This window comes from Protopterus annectens, chromosome 8.part1, assembly GCF_019279795.1.
Source record: "Protopterus annectens isolate FY-2018-M chromosome 8.part1, PAN1.0, whole genome shotgun sequence".
In the NCBI taxonomy this organism is placed as follows: domain Eukaryota; kingdom Metazoa; phylum Chordata; order Ceratodontiformes; family Protopteridae; genus Protopterus; species Protopterus annectens.
In genome coordinates, this window is record NC_056742.1 from 341,858,808 (window position 1) to 341,878,294 (window position 19,487).

General features: G+C 44.6%; 1 protein-coding gene across 1 annotated transcript in view; it reads right to left on the reverse strand.

Annotated features, from left to right (window-relative positions):
• Positions 1-456: 456 nt before the first annotated feature.
• Positions 457-19,487, reverse strand: part of LOC122810128 (telomere repeats-binding bouquet formation protein 1-like) — a 1,040,706-nt gene continuing 1,021,675 nt past the window's right edge. Inside the window, exon 7 of the mRNA XM_044081602.1 lies at positions 457-503. Coding sequence (XP_043937537.1) covers positions 457-503 — 47 coding nt within the window. The remainder of the gene's footprint in view (positions 504-19,487) is intronic.

Genomic DNA, 19,487 nt, shown 5'->3' on the forward strand with positions numbered 1-19,487 from the left:
GAGAACTGTGCTGTGGAAGTATGAAAACTTCTGGGTCAGATCAGGTGATCAGCAAATTGCGGCAAATTAGCGCCATTTATACAGAAAAAAAACAGGCACATTATCAAAAGTAAATTAAAATTACACACTAAAAATCTATAGATTCTATACATATGCAGCTAGCAACCAGCATTTACAAACCAATCTTCTGTTCCACTAAAAAACCCTACCACATTAAGTACTTCTGTCTCTCCCTATGTCTTTACTGAGCAATTCGCAATCGCAAGCCTCTTTAAATTATTTTAAGCAGTCAATAATAATACCGAGAGGCCACATGGAAGTGCTTACTGTCACTGTGCGTTATACATCAAGAAGTGACCTAACGTCTACATTCATCTTCCTCTTGTGTAGAGGCTGAGCACACACAACTTATTACAACCATGTGCTTACAGCCAACCTAATACCCAAACCACATCGCTAAGACTGCTTGCTAATTGTTTCTGTTAAAATGCCTCTCATATCACCTATACAACAACAAAATTCATTAAAATCTAAATCGGGACATAGTACAACTTTTCTATAGGCTAAACACGAAGTTAAGAGTGACAGCAAGTGAAGGGCATCTTCTCAGTGACTGCAACTACGGAATATCCTACATTTACTTGTCTCAACAAAAAACTTTACTTTAGATACAGCAAGCCTCAATGTTGCAAAGTCTAATATACGACAGCGACAACTGCACAGTGTTAACCGAGGGATCGTAATTGCACAGTATTCAAATAGCACCATATTTCATTCTATGCAAAGCTAAAGATGCACAACAGCAAGTCAGCAACTCCACTTGTCATGCATGGCCATGCAAATATGAGAAACGCATATGTGCTTTCACTGCCCACAAACAAGGTTCAAACAAAATGTATTTTTTACCTTAAAAAGCATTTTCCAAATGGAGAACTCACAATTCGTGTAACTGTCAACACCACTCCCTTTTTAAATTACATTACTGAAATCCTGCTGTCCATAAACCGGTCATCTCAGTACCAATCAGCATACACATTTTAAATAAGAGTTGGAAAAAAATGATCTCGGGATGTCATAACAGTTGACAGTTATTTTTTTCATTGCTGCATGCATTAAGGCCACTATAACAGCTAGAGAAATAAATATAATGTGATCGAAACAGTTCTAATACATCCTGCTAACTCAACACTTCTACTGAGAAAGTGAAGGGTTTGCAAATTGCAACCAACAACTGTATGAGAATGAGTTCTAAAGTAAATGTGTTCACATCCATGCCAGCCAGTTAATCTTTCCCACAGCAAGTCAGCCACAGATCTTCCGTTCCGAGAGGGTAGTGGTTAGATCCTAAGAGTGCAAAGGAAAATAGCCCAAAAAATGCACACAATGCAAAAAAGTAGCCCAAAAACCCACAACCCACCCAAGCCTGATTTTTCCCACCCAATGATGTCAAAAGTAGCCCAATTGGGTGTGAATCCTGGTCAACTGGCAACACTTTAAAACTCAAGTGCAAATATCACTAATACTTAAAGGGGAGGAGGAATGAGGTTTAAAAGAAGGCAGGACTTAAATGAGCTATGTAATGTCTGACTGAAAATGACTGGGTGGATTATAAGTGATGTATATAGTGTTTGCAACTGGTAGTGTGTCAATATGGTTTGCGATGTAAAATGTTTGCAACTAAGATTGTGCTGGTGTGGTTTGTTTTCATTTATATAAATGCATGATTGCCTGTGTCATAAGTGATGGTTTAATAGAGATGTTTCTTGTTTAAAAAAAGGGCAGGAATTGAATAACTTTTAGTTATGTACTCACCATAACTTCAGATGTTTGGGATCCATCTCGCCTACATTCTGACTGATGGGTTCGGAGCCGATCCCTCGGCTCCGACTCGGCACGCTTATGCCAAAGAGCGAAGTCTCTTATTGGCTGAGCTTACTATATCCCAGGATGCACCACTACCAGTCCCCCAGATCTAGTTTGTCCGCATACATGCACACACGCACGCACTGCTTATATAACATCGCCAGATGAAACAAGATAAAAACAGTAGAACTCAAACCGTTCAATCTCTTCTGATCTCCAAGGCAGGGGGAAGGAGGGTGGGTATTAGGAAAGTAGGCGAGATGGATCCCAAACATCTGAAGTTATGGTGAGTACATAACTAAAAGATGTTATGTGATCCTATCTCGCCTACATTCTGACTGATGGGACAGCGTCCCTAGCACCTGAATCCTGGGTGGCTCACTGGAAAACACTCCTGAGTACCGTGGAACCAAATGATGCTCGCCCTTTAGATGCCACATCCAATTTATAGTGGGAAATGAAAGTGTGCGGGTTGGACCAAGTAGCCGCAGCACAAATCTCAGAAATAGCGAGCTTGGAATGAAATGCAATAGAGGTAGCCATAGCTCTAGTAGAGTGAGCTTTGACAGATGTTGCAAGTTGCTTATTTGAAGAGGAATAAGCCTGAGTTATGCAATCTCTAATCCATTTGGCAATAGTAGCTTTAGTGATGGTTTTACCCAGTTTATTATCTGAAAAGGACACAAACAATTGGTCTGTTTTTCGAATTTGTTGAGTCCTGTCTAGATAGAAGCGCAATTGCCTGTGAACATCCAACTTATGCAAGGTGTATTCCGCTTTGTTTGAAAATTTTGGAAAGAAAACTGGTAGCTCTAGAGATTGTTGGAGACAGAGATTAGAACAAACTTTTGGAACAAAAGATGGATTAGGCCTAAGTGATACTCTATCCTTGTGAAAAATCAAGTACGGTGGTTTGATAGATAGGGCTTGAAGTTCTGAAACTCTTCTTGCAGAGGTAATTGCAATTAAGAAGGCAGTTTTCCAAGACAGATATTTCAACTCACATGTAGCAGCCGGTTCAAAGGGGGAAGATGTTAAGGCACGAAGTACCAAATCAAGATCCCACGGAGGTGCAGGATGAAAAACTGGGGGTCTTAAAAGCACAGCACCTTTCATGAAAGTTTTACATAATCTGCTACTCATCAACGGTGGGTCTATGGATTCGTGAAATTTGGAGATAGCTGCTAGTTGGACTTTAATAGTAGAGACTGAAGATCCTTGATTAAACAAAGATGTTAAAAATTTCAAGACCTCTGGTATCGGGGCCGTAATAGGGTCTAAGCCTCTGAGTTGAGCCCAGATAGCAAACCTCTTCCACTTACTGTGATACAATTTCCTAGTGGTGGGTTTGTGGGCTGAAGATAAAATGTGAATAACTTCCGGGTCCAAGGTGTGATTTCTGACTAAAGTCGGAAGTGGAGGAGCCAAGCTGTTAATTTCAAAGTGTGAAGGGACTGGTGCTGTTGTCCCGACTGATGAACCAGAAGGTCCGGAGTTAGATCCAAAAACCAAGGACCGTCCAGAGTATATTTCTGTAGGTAGGGGAACCATACCTGACGAGGCCAGTACGGAGCAATTAGAATCATTGTGGACCCCAATTGGGAAGCTTTCTGGATGACTTTGGGGAGGAGTGGAACCGGAGGGGAAGCATAAAGCAGTCCTGTTGGCCAAGGTTGGACTAGAGCATCCGTAGCTGCCTCCCCTTGACGTGGGGTCAAGGAAAAGAACCTTTTGCACTTCGTGTTTTGTGGTGCTGCAAACAGGTCGCAGCACGGAATCCCCCATCTTTTGAAAATCTGAGCTGCTACTGTTTCGTTCAGGGACCACTCGTGAGGAGAGAGAATAGTCCTGCTCAGTCTGTCTGCCAATACATTGGATTTTCCTGGAATGTGGGTCGCTACCAGGAAGCGGTTGGTAGCCACTGCCCATTCCCACACCCTCATGGCCTCTCTGCAAAGGGGGTAAGATCTGGTCCCTCCTTGTTTGTTTAGATACCAGACCACCGACATGTTGTCTGTGTGGATAGCGATAATGCCTTGAGGGAGAAACTTGTGGAGGGCTTGTAGGGACAGAAGTACAGCCCTCATTTCCAACACATTGATATGGAGAAATGTTTCGTTTGGAAGCCAAGAACCCTGAACTGACCTGCCCAGACAATGCCCCCCCCCACCCCGTCTGGGAGGCATCCGTTGTCAAGGTGGCCACGGAGGGGTATAACAAAAGGTCTTCCCTGATTCAGATTGGATGACAGAAGCCACCAGCGGAGGTCCCGTTTGCACGTTTCTGTAATCAGTATGTGATGATTGAGGGGGAGATCCTGAAAAGACCATTGTGTCGATAACAGCCACTGAAGAATCCTCATGTGCAATCTTGCCAGAGGAACTAGGAGAACCGTGGCAGACATTGAACCTAAAAGTTGCAGGACCATCCTGGCTGGGGCTTTGGATCTTAGAAGCAGGGCTCGGGCTTGACCTTGTAATGTTTGTATCCTTTCGGTAGGAAGGAAGAGTCGCATTAATTTTGAGTCTATCTCTGCTCCTATGAATCTTATGCGCTGAGGAGGCAGCAAGACAGACTTTGACCAGTTGAATGTAATTCCCAGGGAAGCACCCAGGGAGATGGTGGCTTGTAGGTTTTCTAGTAGTAGATGCCTGGTGGTGGCAGTCAGGAGCCAGTCGTCCAGATAGGGAAACACTTGGAATCCGAGACTCCTCAGGTGAGCAGTCACTACTGCCAAACACTTGGTGAACACCCTGGGGCTGTGGTGAGACCAAAGGGCAGTGCACAAAATTGGAAATGACTGTCTCCCAGGCTGAAGCGCAGATACCTCCTGGACGCCTGATGTATCGGTATGTGATAATAGGCGTCCTTGAGATCTATGGAGCACATCCAAACATCTTTCTCCAATAATGGGAGAATGGATTGTAAAGTGACCATTCGGAATTTGGACTTCATGACGGACTGGTTTAGTTTGCTGAGATCCAAAATGGGTCTCAGGTCCCCTGTCTTTTTTGGCACTAAAAAGAACCTTGAGTAATTTCCGGATCCGATCTGGTCTGTGGGGACCGGTTGGATGACTCCTTTTTCTAGCAGCTTTGAAGCTTCTACGGCTGCAATTTCCCTTTGACTGGGTGGTGGGTCCGGGATTTTTTTGGACGGTGGGGGTGGGTGTGTGAAGGGAATGGTGTAACCTCCGGCAATAATCCGAAGCACCCATCTGTCCTGAGTAATAGATTCCCAGGCTTTTAGGTGCTTGGCAAAACAGCACCCGACTGGCTCCGGAGCAGCACAGTCGGGCAATCCCTCATGAAGTGTGGGAGGCTGAAGAGCCACGAAAGGACTCGCGGTCTCCAGTGTTGCGGGGGCCTCTGCCGCCTCTGGGACGGCGTCTCCCAGAAAAATTTCCCCGTCGTCTGCCTCTGGAAGGGGAATCTTCCTGCTGTTGGGGAAAGAATTTCTGTGATTTGCGGAACCACATTTTCCCTCCTCTTTTAGCCTTGGGATAAGGCCGAAAGGGAGTGGAATAACGTGCTCCTACGGCAGATAAAGTTTTTCCCTCCTGCTCACAGCGGGTAAGAGTGTCTTTTACCTTGGGTCCAAACAAAGAGGACCCATCAAAGGGAGCGTCGGCAAAGGAAGACTTGAAGGCCTCCACGAAATGACACAACGGAGCCAGGCTTGTCTCCGTGAGCCACGCCTGTGCCTGCCGCTCTGCCGCCTTCGGCCGCATATGAAATGAGCCTCATGGACGAGTTAGAAATCGAGTTAAGGATAGCCAACTGAGAGCTAACCGACTGGGCTAGCTGCTCAGGTAGGTTACCTGAGAGGGAGTCTGAGAGCTCCTTGACCAGATCCCTCTGTAGTCTGGTGAAATGTGCCAAATAATTCAGGGACCTCAGAGTAAAGGCCGCTGAAGTCAGGGTGCGCTTCCCGTACCGGTCCATGCTCCTAGACTCCTTATTAGGAGGATGGACGGACGTTGAAGCGTCTGCCACGTCCTGCTGGGTAGCAGATGCCACCACCATGGCATCTACAGCCACGCCTTTAGTTAAGAACTCCTTCTCGGGTGGGGCAGACAAAAATTTGTTAGGGCGAGAAGGCACTGGTTCCACAGTATCTGGATGTTCCCACACCCTCCGACAAACCAAATCCAGGAGCTCGTCGAAGGGCGGAGACACCCAGGAGGCGGAGGGCTGAGCCCCGAAGGCCTTGAGAAACACCGACTCATCAGCGGAGGGGTGTTTGGAATTCCAGCCGCCTCGTTGCTTAAGGATCTCTAGAATGTCTGCAAATGAGACATCATCCGAGGATGACTTTGGGGACTCCTCCGCATCATCAAGATCAGTGTCCGATGTAAGAGACTCGTCGGGGGAGTCCACGTGCTTCCTCTTGCACGATCTCTTCCTTGCGGGCTCCTCCGAAGACAACTCAAGAACCCTCAGGAGGAGGGGAACCCCCCGTGGGGGTAACCTCAGGCCCCGGGGCTCCGCTGCCTAGAGACAGGGGAACTGCCAAAGACCCAGTCTCCATGCCCAGGGAAGGTGCCGGTAAAGCCGTAGAGATGGCCGAAGAAAACTTGGCCAAGGCACTCCTCATAGCTCTGAAAGCCGGACCCCCAGAATCCTGGGAGGGTCTGGTCCCCGGAGCCATGATAGCAGACGGAAGTCCCGCGGCCGAAGCACCGAGAGGGAGGCTCGGAACCGACAGCATTGGTCCCGAAACGTCACCCCCGGGTCCAGCCGAAGAAGTCCATGTGCTAAACTCGGACCCGAAGGCCGGGGTTGGAGTAAGGGTCGGAGCCGACCCCAGGATCTCTACTGGCTCCATCAGCACCTGCTCCGACGGAGCCGAAGCGGTCGGAGGAGGAATGGCAATGGAGTGGGCTATCGGCTCCGAAGCCAATTGGGTCGGAGCCGAAACAAATTTTTGAAAGACTGGGGACTGGAACAGTCTTTGGAGCACCCTGTCTATGTCCGAATCTGACATCCTCGATGACCTGGAAGAGACCGAACGGGTCCGAGTAGGTCTCTCCAACGGCTCCAAGGGACTAGGGGACCGGCTCCAAGGCGACTCGATAACTATCGGCGCTGAAGGAGTGTCCAAACCAATTTCCATCGGTGCCGAAGAGGACTTCGGCGCCGAGGAGGAAGTGTCTGAGCGGACAACCTTCATCGGCTCCGAGATCAGTGGAGCCGATGAAGGTGACCCGCCTCTCGATGCCCCAGCCGTTGGCTCCGAACCCAGAGGAGTCGAGACTGGAGGCATCGAGGCAGACCGTTCCACCCTCGGCTCCGAAGTCCGTGGAGCCGAAGGAGAAGCCTGCTTATGTCTTTTGGCGGTCGGGTCCGACGGACTGGTCGGAGCCGACGCCCTTTTCTTTTTAGCAGGAGAAGGAGAGGACGCTAATGCTTCTTCAAAAGAGGGTTTTATAAGGCCTTTCAAAATAAGTTTATTTTTCCTCTCTTGGAGGACCCTCGAGGAAAACGCGTGACACACGCTGCAGGACTCCTGCAAATGTTTGGCGCCCAAACAATATACACAGAGAGAGTGGTCATCTGTGATTGACATTTTAAAACTGCACTTAGTGCACTTCTTAAAGCCCGAAGGCCTAGGAGCCTGAGACATTATAGCAACAAATTTAGTAACTCTATCACAGAAAAACACACTTTTTTTTTTTTTTTTTTTTTTTTTAAATGACTGTCACTACAATGATTAGCTTACGGTTGCCGATTAAGATTGACAGTCCGACAACTACAGAAAAAATAACTAAAGGGGATCCTAGAACCCCTAAGGATTTGAAAAACAATTGACTGACAGGGAAAGGCCCTTCAATTCAAAGGGGCCTCTAGTCAGAACAAACACACAATCACACACAAAATTTTCCACAAAAATACCAGTCACACACAAAAGTACGGTATAGCTGTTAAAACAGCTTTTTGTTATAGAATTAGAAAATTCCTGACAGAAAAAGTTAGTGAAAAACACTACTTAGCTCAGCCAGCTCGAGACCACGTCTTTGCTAGTTAGTGGCAAACGAGATCTGGGGGACTGGTAGTGGTGCATCCTGGGATATAGTAAGCTCAGCCAATAAGAGACTTCGCTCTTTGGCATAAGCGTGCCGAGTCGGAGCCGAGGGATCGGCTCCGAACCCATCAGTCAGAATGTAGGCGAGATAGGATCACATAACATTTTATGTTATGTTTCTTAGGTTATATAACATATAGCAATATATGTAAAGCATAATGTTTGTAAACATGAACTTATTAACACAGTTTGATTGTTTTTCTATAATTGTAAATTTGCCTATGTCACAAGTAATAATTCAATAAAGGTATTCATAAAAAAAGTTTACAATATCACTGGCTGCTGTCTTTCAGTTTCTGTTTTCGGACTGGGAGAGCTGAAGTTAAGTTACTGATCGGTGTGCAGCAATCTTGGAAGTTCAAATACCTCCTATCTTCTATGAATAAATCCAGTGTGTGAAGAAGCTTGTGGTAACTGTCCCTGGCCAGTTTCAAAAGAATGGAGAACCACTTATGCTTGGGATAAAACAGGGTTACCACATCTTTGCAGTGTCCTTACGGATCTTTAGAAGAACCTTTGATATCAGTGGAAAGGGTAGAAAAGCATACAGGAACACACCCATCCATGAGAATGAGAAATCATCGATCCTCAAACCCTATTTGCAAGGAATCCTGGAGCAGAATTTCTTTAGCAGACCATTCTGAAAGGAGGAAAACAGATCTATCTGAGGTGTTTCCCACAGCTGGATCAATTCCTGGAAGTCACCTGGGTGCAATTTCCATGTGTGAGGATATGCTCTGGCCCTGTTCAGTTTTTTTTGATACAATAATTTGCTCTAACAAAATGCATGTAGCCTGAAGGAGTCAAGCAGAATTAAACTGCTACCTTCCAGGCCATAGTAGCAAGTCTGCAAAGAGGGTAAGAGCTAGTGCCCTTTGTATGTTTATATATCACATCATTGTGGTGTCTTCTGTGATAACTTGAAGAGATCTTGGAGACCAGAGATGATTTAAGGCTTTCAAAACATTGGTGTCTGCCAGCATCTCTTTGACAGTGATGTACTTTTGTCTATCCTGCTTGTTCCACAGACCTTGAACTCTCACCCTTTTTTGATACAGTCCCCTAGAGAAAGTTTGAAGCATCTATTGTAACAGATTGAAGAGGAGGCAGCAGAGATTGAGTGACAACTTGCCTATCCACCACAATACCTCTCTTCTCACAAATCCCAGTACTGGAATATGAAAAAATAAAGTGTGTTGATGTCGATGTCAGACTGACTTTAGGAACCACTGAATTTATCTCATACAAAGTCTAGCCAAAGGAATCATGGCAATCACAGAAGCATGAAATGCATAAGTCTGAGAAATTCCCTAGCAGATGCAAGAGATTAGTTGGAAAAGCTTAGGAAGATTTATTCATGTAGCTCTACTTTATCAAGTGAAAGAAAAACTCTTCCTAGGGAAGAATCCAGAAGACATCCCAGAAAAAATGTTCTGTGTGAAGGGATAAGACATGAGTTTTTTTAAGTTTACTTGAAATCGCAGACCGAGCAGGAGTTTCATGACACTTGTCAGAAAATCTGAACAGTTGAAAAAAAAACAGAAGATAATCATACAACTATAGAAAAATGTGAATGCCCTAAAGTCTGCAGTAAGCAATTGCCAGAGCTACATGCTTTCTAAATATCATTGGTGCAGTGGATAGACCAAAGAGTAAGGCAGAGAACTAACAGAGTAAGTTAGAGACATAAAATCTTAAGCAACATCTGAAATCTTTGTCAATGGGAATGTGATGCAAAAAGAAGTTAGGTATTTACCATAACATTCCAACTGTGTTGTCCATTTTCATTTATCCTTGACATATTGGTTCGGTTCCGATCATTGGGACTGACTCGGCCGTTACTACAGCTCACATGGGCCAAAAACTCTTGAACTTCACCTCTATCCACAATCCTTCTCTCCCAGTTACCTCAGATTGAGTTTGCAGATTAGATATAAAAGTCAAAGATAAGGAAGCCCCAATAGAAGCCATATCTGTTGTCTTAATGATCACAATAAGTTGTATGTACATTATCTGTTCCACCAAAGAGTCTTCAAAGGCTGGGGGATGGAGGGAGGGCAGTCAAGGATAAATGAAAATGGACAACACAAATGGTACGTACATAACTTCTTTATCTGATGTTGTCAATTTTAATTTTATCCTTGACATATGGGGCAGAGTCCCCAGGTACCGCAGACCTTGGGAGGACTCAAAGAAGGGCATTCTTGAGCACGATTGAACCAAAGGATGCTCTTCCCCTAGAGACCATATCCAATTTGTAATGAGTAATAAAGGTATGGGGAGAAGCCAAGTTGCTGCTGCACATGTATCATCCATTGAAGCTCTAGATTGGAAAACTGATGACCTCGCTACAGATCTTGTAGACTGTGCCTTAACAGACCTAGGCAAATCAATTTTCTTCTTGTCATAGATAAAGAATATACAGTCCTTGAGCCATGTGCACAAGGTCACCTTGCTGACTGGTTTACCAGATGTTGCACTAGAAAAGGATACAAATGGTTAGATTTTCTTATGACTTTCATTCTGTGTAGATAAAAACATAATTTCTGTGAGCATCTAAAAAAATTGTCAAAAATCTGATAAGGTGGTCTACATGATAAGGCTTGAATTTCTGAAATCCTTCTGGCAGAGGTTATTGTCACCAAAAATAAAGTTTTCCATGACAAATACTTTAGATCACAGTGTGCGGATGGTTCGAAGGGGGGATGTACAATGGTTTGTAGCACTAGATTTAGATATCAAAGTGGAGTAGAATCCTAAAAAGGAGATTTCAACAAAAGTGACCCTTTTAAAAAGGATTTGCAAAGTTTATGAGAAGCCAAGGGGCATTCTTCCACACTATTATGGAAATTTGAAATTGCTGCTAGTTTAATTTTAATTGTAGATGGGAAAGCTCCTGCATTGAAAAGAGAACCTAAGAAATCTAAAATATTATCAATAGATGCAGAAAAGGGGTCAATATCCCTTTCATGAGCTCAAAAGGTAAATCTCTTCCATTTACTAGTATAGAATGTACGGGTAGAAGGCTTATGAGAAGCTAGAAGTAGTTGACATACTAGGGAAGAAAGGTTAACTCGCCTGGCAATTAATGGAACTGGAGGAACCATGCTGTCAGGTTGAGGTTCAGAATGTTTGGATGAACTAATCTCTTTGAATAGGACAGAAAGTCTGGAGCCAGGTCCAGAATCCAAGGTCGTTGAATTAGATAAGGTCAAAGAAAGGGGAACCATATCTGTTGAGGCTGATAAGGTGCAATGAGGATTACTTTGCTATTCAGCTTGAGTGTTTTCTGTAAGAATTTGTATCTGGGAAAGGCATATAGGGGTCGGGGGGGGGGCAAGTGTGGAGAAGAGCATCTCTTGGTGACTGAATCAGGGCAAAGTAGTTGCTGCACTTGTTGTTTATGGGAAAGGCAAACAGGTCGCAGCAAGGCTGGCCCCATTGACAAAAAATCCTTTCCATCACTTTGGATTGAAAGACCACTCATGAGGCAGGAGAATACATCTGCTCAGATTGTCTGCTATCACACTTGAACTCCCCGGAATGTGCGTTGCTGTCAGAAAGTGGTTGGAAGAGATCACCCACTACCACACTGACAGCTTCTCAACAAAGGGGGTAAGATTTGGTTCCTACCTGTTTGTTGATGTACCAAACTAGGGACATATTGTCTGTTTGAATCGCAATTGTTCCCACAGGAAGAGCAGCTTGAAAGGCTTGCAGTGCCAAAAGCACTGCTGTTAGCTCCAGAACATTGATATGCAAGTTGGCTTCTAAGGGGGGGCCAAGTGCCTTGGAGAGTCTTGACCAGAAAATGCCCCTCACCCCATCTGAGAGGTGTCCATGGTTACTATGGCCTGGGGTCTGGAAGGACGAAGGGGTGGCCTAGGAGAATTACTTTAGAATATATTCACAAAGCTAAATCTTTTCTGCAATGGTTGGTGATCAAAACCTGATCTGACATGGGTTGGTATAGCATAGACCACTGAGATGCCAGCAACCACTGTAGAATTCTCATGTGATATCTTGCTAGGGAAACTAGAGTTATCGCCACTGCCATGGAACCTAGAGCCCATAAAATTAGATGAGCAGGTACTCTATTGCTGTAAAAAATGTTTTGAACCTGTGTTCTGATTTTCTGAAGTCTCACTGGTGGAAGGGATGTCACGGTTGTTGTCGTATCTAGTAGTGCTCCTATAAACTCTAAACTCTGAGTTGGAGTCAGTTGGGATTTTTCATAATGTATAGTTATTCCTAAGTATGCAGAGGTCTGGAGAACATAATCCTTTGCTTCTTTCAGTCGATGCCTGGTGGGAGCGGTAATAAGTCGGTCGTCCAAGTACGGAAACACCCAGAATCCTTGCAGTCTCAAGTGAGCTGCTACTCTGCCATATATTTCGTGAACACCCTGAGGGCTGTGGTGAGACCAAAGGGCAGCACCCTGAATTGGTAATGACTGGTTCCAAGCTGGAAGTGGAGAAACGTTCTGGAGTGCTTGTTTATTTTTATGCGATAATATGCATCCTAAAGATCTGTTAAACACATCCAGTCATCCTTTTCCAAAAACGGAAGACTGAATTGTACCATGACCATCCGGAATTTTGTTTGTCGAACTGATTTGTTCAACACACTGAGATCTAAAACTGGTCTCAATTCCCCTGTCTTTTCAGGCACTAAAAAGAATCTTGAGTAAATTTTGGATCCTCTCTGGTCTGGTGGGACTTTTTGGATGATTCTTTTCCAGCAGTTTTTGAATTTCTAGAACTGCTGGTTCCCTCTGATTGGGTGGAACATCAGGGAATTTTTTGCATATGGGGGGGGTGAAGGTAAAAAGGTATCGTATAACCTCTGGAAATCTGTTGCACCCAAGAATCTGTTGTTATGTTTAGCCAAGCGTTTTCATGCAAGGATAAGCATCTCCAACTGCCTCCAGAGGAAGACAATTGTGCCTCCTTTCAGGAATGCTGAAAGGGCTTACCTCAGAAGGAGTCCCTGAAGCCCTGGTTCTGGGATCACCTCTGCTGCATGGACAGCATCTTCCATTGAAGTTTCTCCCTTTGCCCCTGGGGGAACAGACACTGCATGTGTCCTGGAAAGGCCCTTGGGACCTTTTGAACCACATCTTTCCACCACTCCTCTGATTCCAGGAAAAGGATCTTTGAGGAGTGGAAAAACATCCACCCATAGCAGAAAGGGTCTTATCATCCTTCTGGATAATGTCTCTCTAACGTTTGGGCAAAGCAGAGATGATCTGTCAAAAGGTGCATTGACAAATGAAGACTTAAATGGCTGTGCAAAATCACATAGATGCATCTAGGTGTGTCTCCTTATGGCTACACCTGTAACCGCCACTCTGCTGGTCCAATCGGCTGCATGCGCAGTAAGTCTCATGGAAGAGTTTGACACACACTCCAGGGTGGCCAACTGGGAAGTAACATTTTCTGGACTCCCTCAGTAACAGATCCTGCCAGAGTATCTGACAGCTCCTTGATCAGATCCCTTTGAAGTCTGGTAAAATGTGCCAAGAAATTCAAAGACATTAAAGCAAAGGTCAGTGAAGCATAAACCCACTTCCCAAATCTATAAATCGCTTGAGACTCTCTGTTGGGTGAATGTATAGATGAACTCTCCTCAGAAAGTTCCTTTTTGGTGGGGCCGCTACGAACATGGCATGTACTGCTAATCCTTTGGCCCAAAATTGTTTATCCTCAGGGGCAGATAAAATGTTGTCTGGTCTCTTGGGGATGGTTTCAGTGGTGTCCGGTACCTTTCACACCCACTGAGAGATCAACTGAATGAGCTCGTCAGCAGACGGAGTCACCCAAGGGGTAGACGGGCGAGTACCAAAAGCATACAGGTAAAATGATTCTTCCGAAGATGGATTTTGGGACTGCCGGTCACACCTCTATTTCAAAATTTCTAGGATGTCTCCAAAGGAGACATCATCAGGGGGTGACCTAGGAGACCCTTCCCCTTCATCAAAATCACTGTCCATGACCGATTCCTGTAGGGAATCTAAGTGCTTCATTTTGCACTTCTTCTTCTGAGGAACCTCCCCAGGGGGGATAGTCTGGTGAGGTATCAAAAGATGACAGACTCTGTATCTGAGGTTCCTGAGGATTTGGCATGAGCTTCTCCAGTGGAGACAGAGGTCAAATAACTGAGCGTAAGGAAGGTATTTGCTCTGAGGAGAAACTGCAACAGATAAGGCTCTCTCCACTGCCTCTAAGGCTGGCCCCCTCAAAGAGGGAAGGGAGCCCAGAACTGAGAGAGACTGCCTCAGAACCATGGTCACTCTCCACTCTGACAAGACAGCCTCTGAGACAGAAGCTAGAGATGAACTGAACAGTGTAAATGCTCCAAGGTGCAGGAACAGCTCCGAAAAAATTGGAGTCGACTCCTGCTCCTCAAAACCGACAGGGCAGATACATCCCTGGGAAGTCTCCAGATTCGAAAGAACCAAAGAACTCAGGGCAACAGAAGGAAAAGAGATCTCTGGAACTGGTACAATCAGCGGTGCAGCTGGAAACTCTAATATCTCGGAGGAGGTCATAGGAGGAGTAGTTACAGGGGTGAAAGAAGGTTTGGATCCTAAACCCATAGGGGTCTGAGCCAAAGGGAGTCCTGTAAATCCTCTTGCCCACAGAATTTTATTCACCAGTCTCTCCACATCATCATCTTTAAAACTTTCGGTGGAACAAATAGACATTAGAGAGGGTGATTTAGGCCTTTGCAGGAAATACATCAGGTACATTAGCCTGGCTAACTCGAATGTGTAAAAATCTGTTAACCAGTTTACTGTGTAATTTAATTTAATCCTGACTTGTGCTCAGGACTAACTGTAACCTGTGGAACTTGTTTAACTTGCTTACTTATGTAATCTCTGTAAATAGTCTGTAATATGCAATGCTGGTATTATGTAATGCTGTATCTGCTTACCCTAGGAGCTTTTCTCCCCGGGCCTCCGCTGAAAATGGACATGCATCCAGTCGGACTATCCCGGTCAACAAATGTAAAATAAATAAAAAAATAAAAATACTTCACCCACAAAACAATCGATTGATGGGGAGTAAGTTGTCCTAGGTAAAGCTTCTTTCTTTACCTTATAAATACTCTGCGCCAATGTAGTCAACATTAAGGAAGAACCAGGAAGCAATACTTCTTGTGCTGAAGACTTGCATTTGCTGGGGTACTGAAGACTTCGGCATTACGGCTTTGGAATCAGAAGTAGTGGTCAGTGCTGATGATTTTTCCGGTACCAAGGCATTAGATCCGGAATCCATCAGATCTGTAGAACTTTTAGGAACTGAGGATCTATGTTTTTTATGTGCTGGTGCCGAAAGATATAATGGTACTGAGAGACTTCTCTTTTTGGCCTTCTCCACGGAGGACGATGAAGAAGGCGAAGAAAAAAGAGGTAATGTACTCACCATAACATTCCATGTGTGTTGTCCATCTCACCTTCATTCTTCACTGGTTGGGTTCGGCCTTATACAAAAGCTTGCGGTTTTCCACAAGCTCGTGGCTGTATCCCTATCCCATCATGCCCTAGGAAAGTTCCCCAGATCTTTACTTTTGTCATGAACAGGTATGGCCTCTCCAAAGGTGGATGGAATCAAACCTTTCAGGATTAATTTATTTTTTCTTTCAATCAGGGCCCTATGACTAAAGCCAAGGCAAATACTACAATCTTCCTATAAGTGTACAGGACCCAAACAATAAATGCACAACATGACTGAAACAAAGATACTAGACAGGAAAATTTTTCTTTCTTTCTTTTTTTTTTTTTTTTTTTTGTAAAAAAGGAAAGATGAGAAAGAGTGAAAGGACTATCAACATTGATAGTACAAGGTACACAGAAGTGTACAGAAAGAAGAGAAAGTGAAATAGTGAAACACTTAAGGAATATATCAAATCAAATAACAAAAGGCTAGAAAAATAGAAGAAGCTTTAACTATCAATTCAGATGAACTGATAAAACTGCAATACTCAGAGGATGAACAAAGGAAAGCCCGGCTAAGTATGAGGTTTCTCAAGGAAGAGTTGTTTCACAAATAGTTAAAACCAAAAACGCACAGAGAAAACCTGAGATTTTCTGCTGTACCAGAGAAACCAGAAAGAGAAGACTTTAATTTCATTATTATTATTTTTTATTTTTTAATTTTATTAAAGTACAAATAATTAGACAGGTGTTCCATAAAAGGATTTGTTCATTTCTAAGGGTACTGCAGATCAGAGTGTAAAATGTGTGTGTTACATCTTTAAGAAGCATGCGAGGCTGTATGTGCACGTATAAATTCCAGACACATGCAATCCCTAGTGCCATTTTGAAGAAGCATCCAAGTGAGCATGCATTATCACAGCTGTTAGTTTGTATATAAGTTACTTAAGTTAATGTCAGTAAGCTTCTATAGTGATGTGTTTGTATAAAATAAAGCTGTCTGAACAAAACCCACAAAGACTCATTTATTCATGTCTTAGACACAAAAGTGATAGGTACTTTGTTAGTATGCTCCAGACCTGGCCATGAGAAAGCAGTCAAGACCTATATTAGTAGAGATGCACTCATATCAGAAGAAGAGTTGCTCCTGAGAAAATTGTGGCAGAAAAGTATTAACCATTGGAAACAACAGAATGTTTACGGAAAAAAAAGTTATGGACTCACCATAACATTTCATCTGAGTTGTTGCTTTTCATTTGTCTTCAACCTGTGGGACACGAATCCGGTACAGACCTGACTCGGCTGCATTTTCCAGCATCGGATCCAAGCTCCTTCCCTACCTGTAATTCCCCTGTCTCCCTCCTCCCCTCAGATCAAGCTTGCTGCAGACAGCAGCACCCCCAACCTAACTATTTGCCTAAAGCCCTGGCATTAGCACCCATTAGCTCAATAATGAAAATGGGCTTGCCAGAGTAGGGGCTATGCCTCTTCTATCCGGTCCACTGTACAGCGCACATAAGGCAGGGGGAAGGAGGGAGGGACAGTTGAAGAAAAATGAAAAGCAACAACTCAGATGGAATGTTATGGTGAGTACATAACTTTTTTATCTGAAGTTGTTGTTTTCATTTGATCTTCAACCTGTGGGACAGAGTCCCCAGCTAGCAAGTAGCCCTGGGAGGTCTTCATGGAAGGATGTTCCGGAGCACAGCTGAGCAAAAGGATGCCCTGCCTCTGTAAAGGAGATTCAATTTGTAATGACAGATAAACATATGTAATGACGCCCAAGTAGCTGCAGAGTAAATGTCATCTAAGGAAACCCTAGACCAAAAGGCCACAGAAGTAGCTACATACCTGGTATAATGCGCCCTGGCATGACCTGGAGGGGATAAGCCTTTGGCTCGATAAGCCAGTGCAATGCACTCAGAGATCCAACGAGCAATAGTTACTTTTGATACAGGTTTTCCTAAGAAAGGCTTAGAAAAGGAAACAAAAAGATGGTTAGACATATGAAAGGATTTTGTTTTATGCAAATAGAAGCGCAGATGCCTGTGAACTTCAAGCAAATGCAGTTTATACTCTCCCTTATTCTGAAAGTTCGGAAAGAAAACGGAGATTGATGACCTGGTTAATGTTAGATTCTGATGCCACTTTCAGAAGGAATGAGGGATTCGTTCTTAGGGCAACCTTGTTTTTATGAAACACCATATAAGGGGGCTTGACAGATAAGATCTGGATCTCCAATACTCTCTTAGCAGAGGTAACAGTGACCAGAAAAGCCATCTTCCAAGACAGGAACTGCAAGTCCACTGTAGCTGTTGGTTCAAATGGGGGAGAAACCAAACCTTGTAGTACTAGGGTAAGATCCCAAGGGGGCGTTGAGTCCATGACTTGAGGCCTGAGTAAAAAGATACCTTACAAAGCTTAGAAGAAGCCAACGAAGCTGAATTCTCTCCTATGTGAAAATTGTGCCAATTGTACTTTTACCACAGAAAAACTAGCACCACGATTAAAAATATCTGCCCAAAACTCCAAAATGACAGAGACTGGAGCAGTAAAGGGGTCCAGATCATGCTGAGATGCTCATATAGAGAAGCGTTTCCACTTACTAGAATAAACCTTCCTGGTGGAAGACTTGTGAGCCGCTACAAAAATCTTCTTGACAGGAGAAGACAGCCCAGGAGTCCTAACTATCACTGGAACTGGAGCAGCCAAGCTGTGAGCTTCAGACTGACTAAATCTGGGTGCAAGATCCCTGAGGGATGCGTGATCAGATCCGGGACCGGATCTAGTACCTAAGCAGGGCACACTACATGAGACCACAGAGAGGGGTACCAAACTTGGTGAGGCCAGAAGGGGGCAATGAAGATCACTAAGTTCCCCAGCTGTCTAGCTTTCTGAATGAATTTCGGAATTAGAGGGAGTGGAGGATAAGCATACAGTAGATCGGAGGGCCAAGCATGAACTAGAGCATTTCTGGTGGACTCCCCTGGCAGGGGGTTCAGAGCAAAATACTCGCTGCACTTCATGTTGGAAGGAGAGGCAAACAGATTGCAGCAAGGCTGACCCCACTTTAGAAAGATCTGTTCCACTACTGAAGAATTCAGAGACCACTCCTAAGGCATCATAAAAGATCTGGTGAGCCTGTCCACCAGAATGTTGGATCTCCCTGGAATGTGCATTGCCACCAGAAAATGGCCAGAAGAGATCACCCACTCCCACAATTTCATGGCTTCGCTACAAAGGGGATAAGACCTGGTCCCCCCTGTTTTTTGATGTACCAGACTACAGACATATTGTCTGTCTGGATGGCAACTGTCCCTTGGGTAAGATGGGCATGAACAGCTTGCAATGCCAACAGCACTGCCCTCATGTCCAGGATGTTGTTATGCAGATGGGTCTCCAGGTAAGACCACGTGTCTTGGACTGTCCTTCCCATGCAATGCCTCCCCAACCAAGCAGGGAGGCGTCCCTGGTCACCATAATCACAGGGGTGGGAAGGATGAACAGACGACCCAGAAGAATTCTGGGGATTGAAGCCACCAGAGGAGCGAATCCTTGCAAGTTCAAGATAACCGAACCGGATGAGATAAGGGCACGTCCAGCAATGACCACTGAACCACCATAGTCCATTGGAGAACCCTCATATGAAGCTGAGCTGTAGGGATAAGGGTGATCATTGCCACCATGGATCCCAATGCCCGAAGAACTGACTCCACAGTGGGACAGTGGGCTTGTACAATGTAAGAAACATGATGTCGGAAGTATAGAAGTCTGTCTGGAGTAAGAAACACTTTGCTTTGAGTGGTATATAAGAGAGCCCCAATGAAGTCGAGAACTTGTACTGGATCCATTTGGGACTTGTTGAGATTTATGGTTATGCCTAGATGGAGAGCAGTCTTGAGAAGAAGATCCCTGGCTCTACAGAGTTGATGCCTGGAGGGAGTGGAAATGAGCCAATCATCCAGTTAGGGAAAGACCTAGAACCACTGCAGCTGCAGGTGAGCAGCCACAAATGCCATCACTTTGGTTAACATCCTGGGGGCAGTGGTGAGTACAAAGGGGAGCACTCTGAACTGATAATGATTGTTTCCCAGCCGGAAGA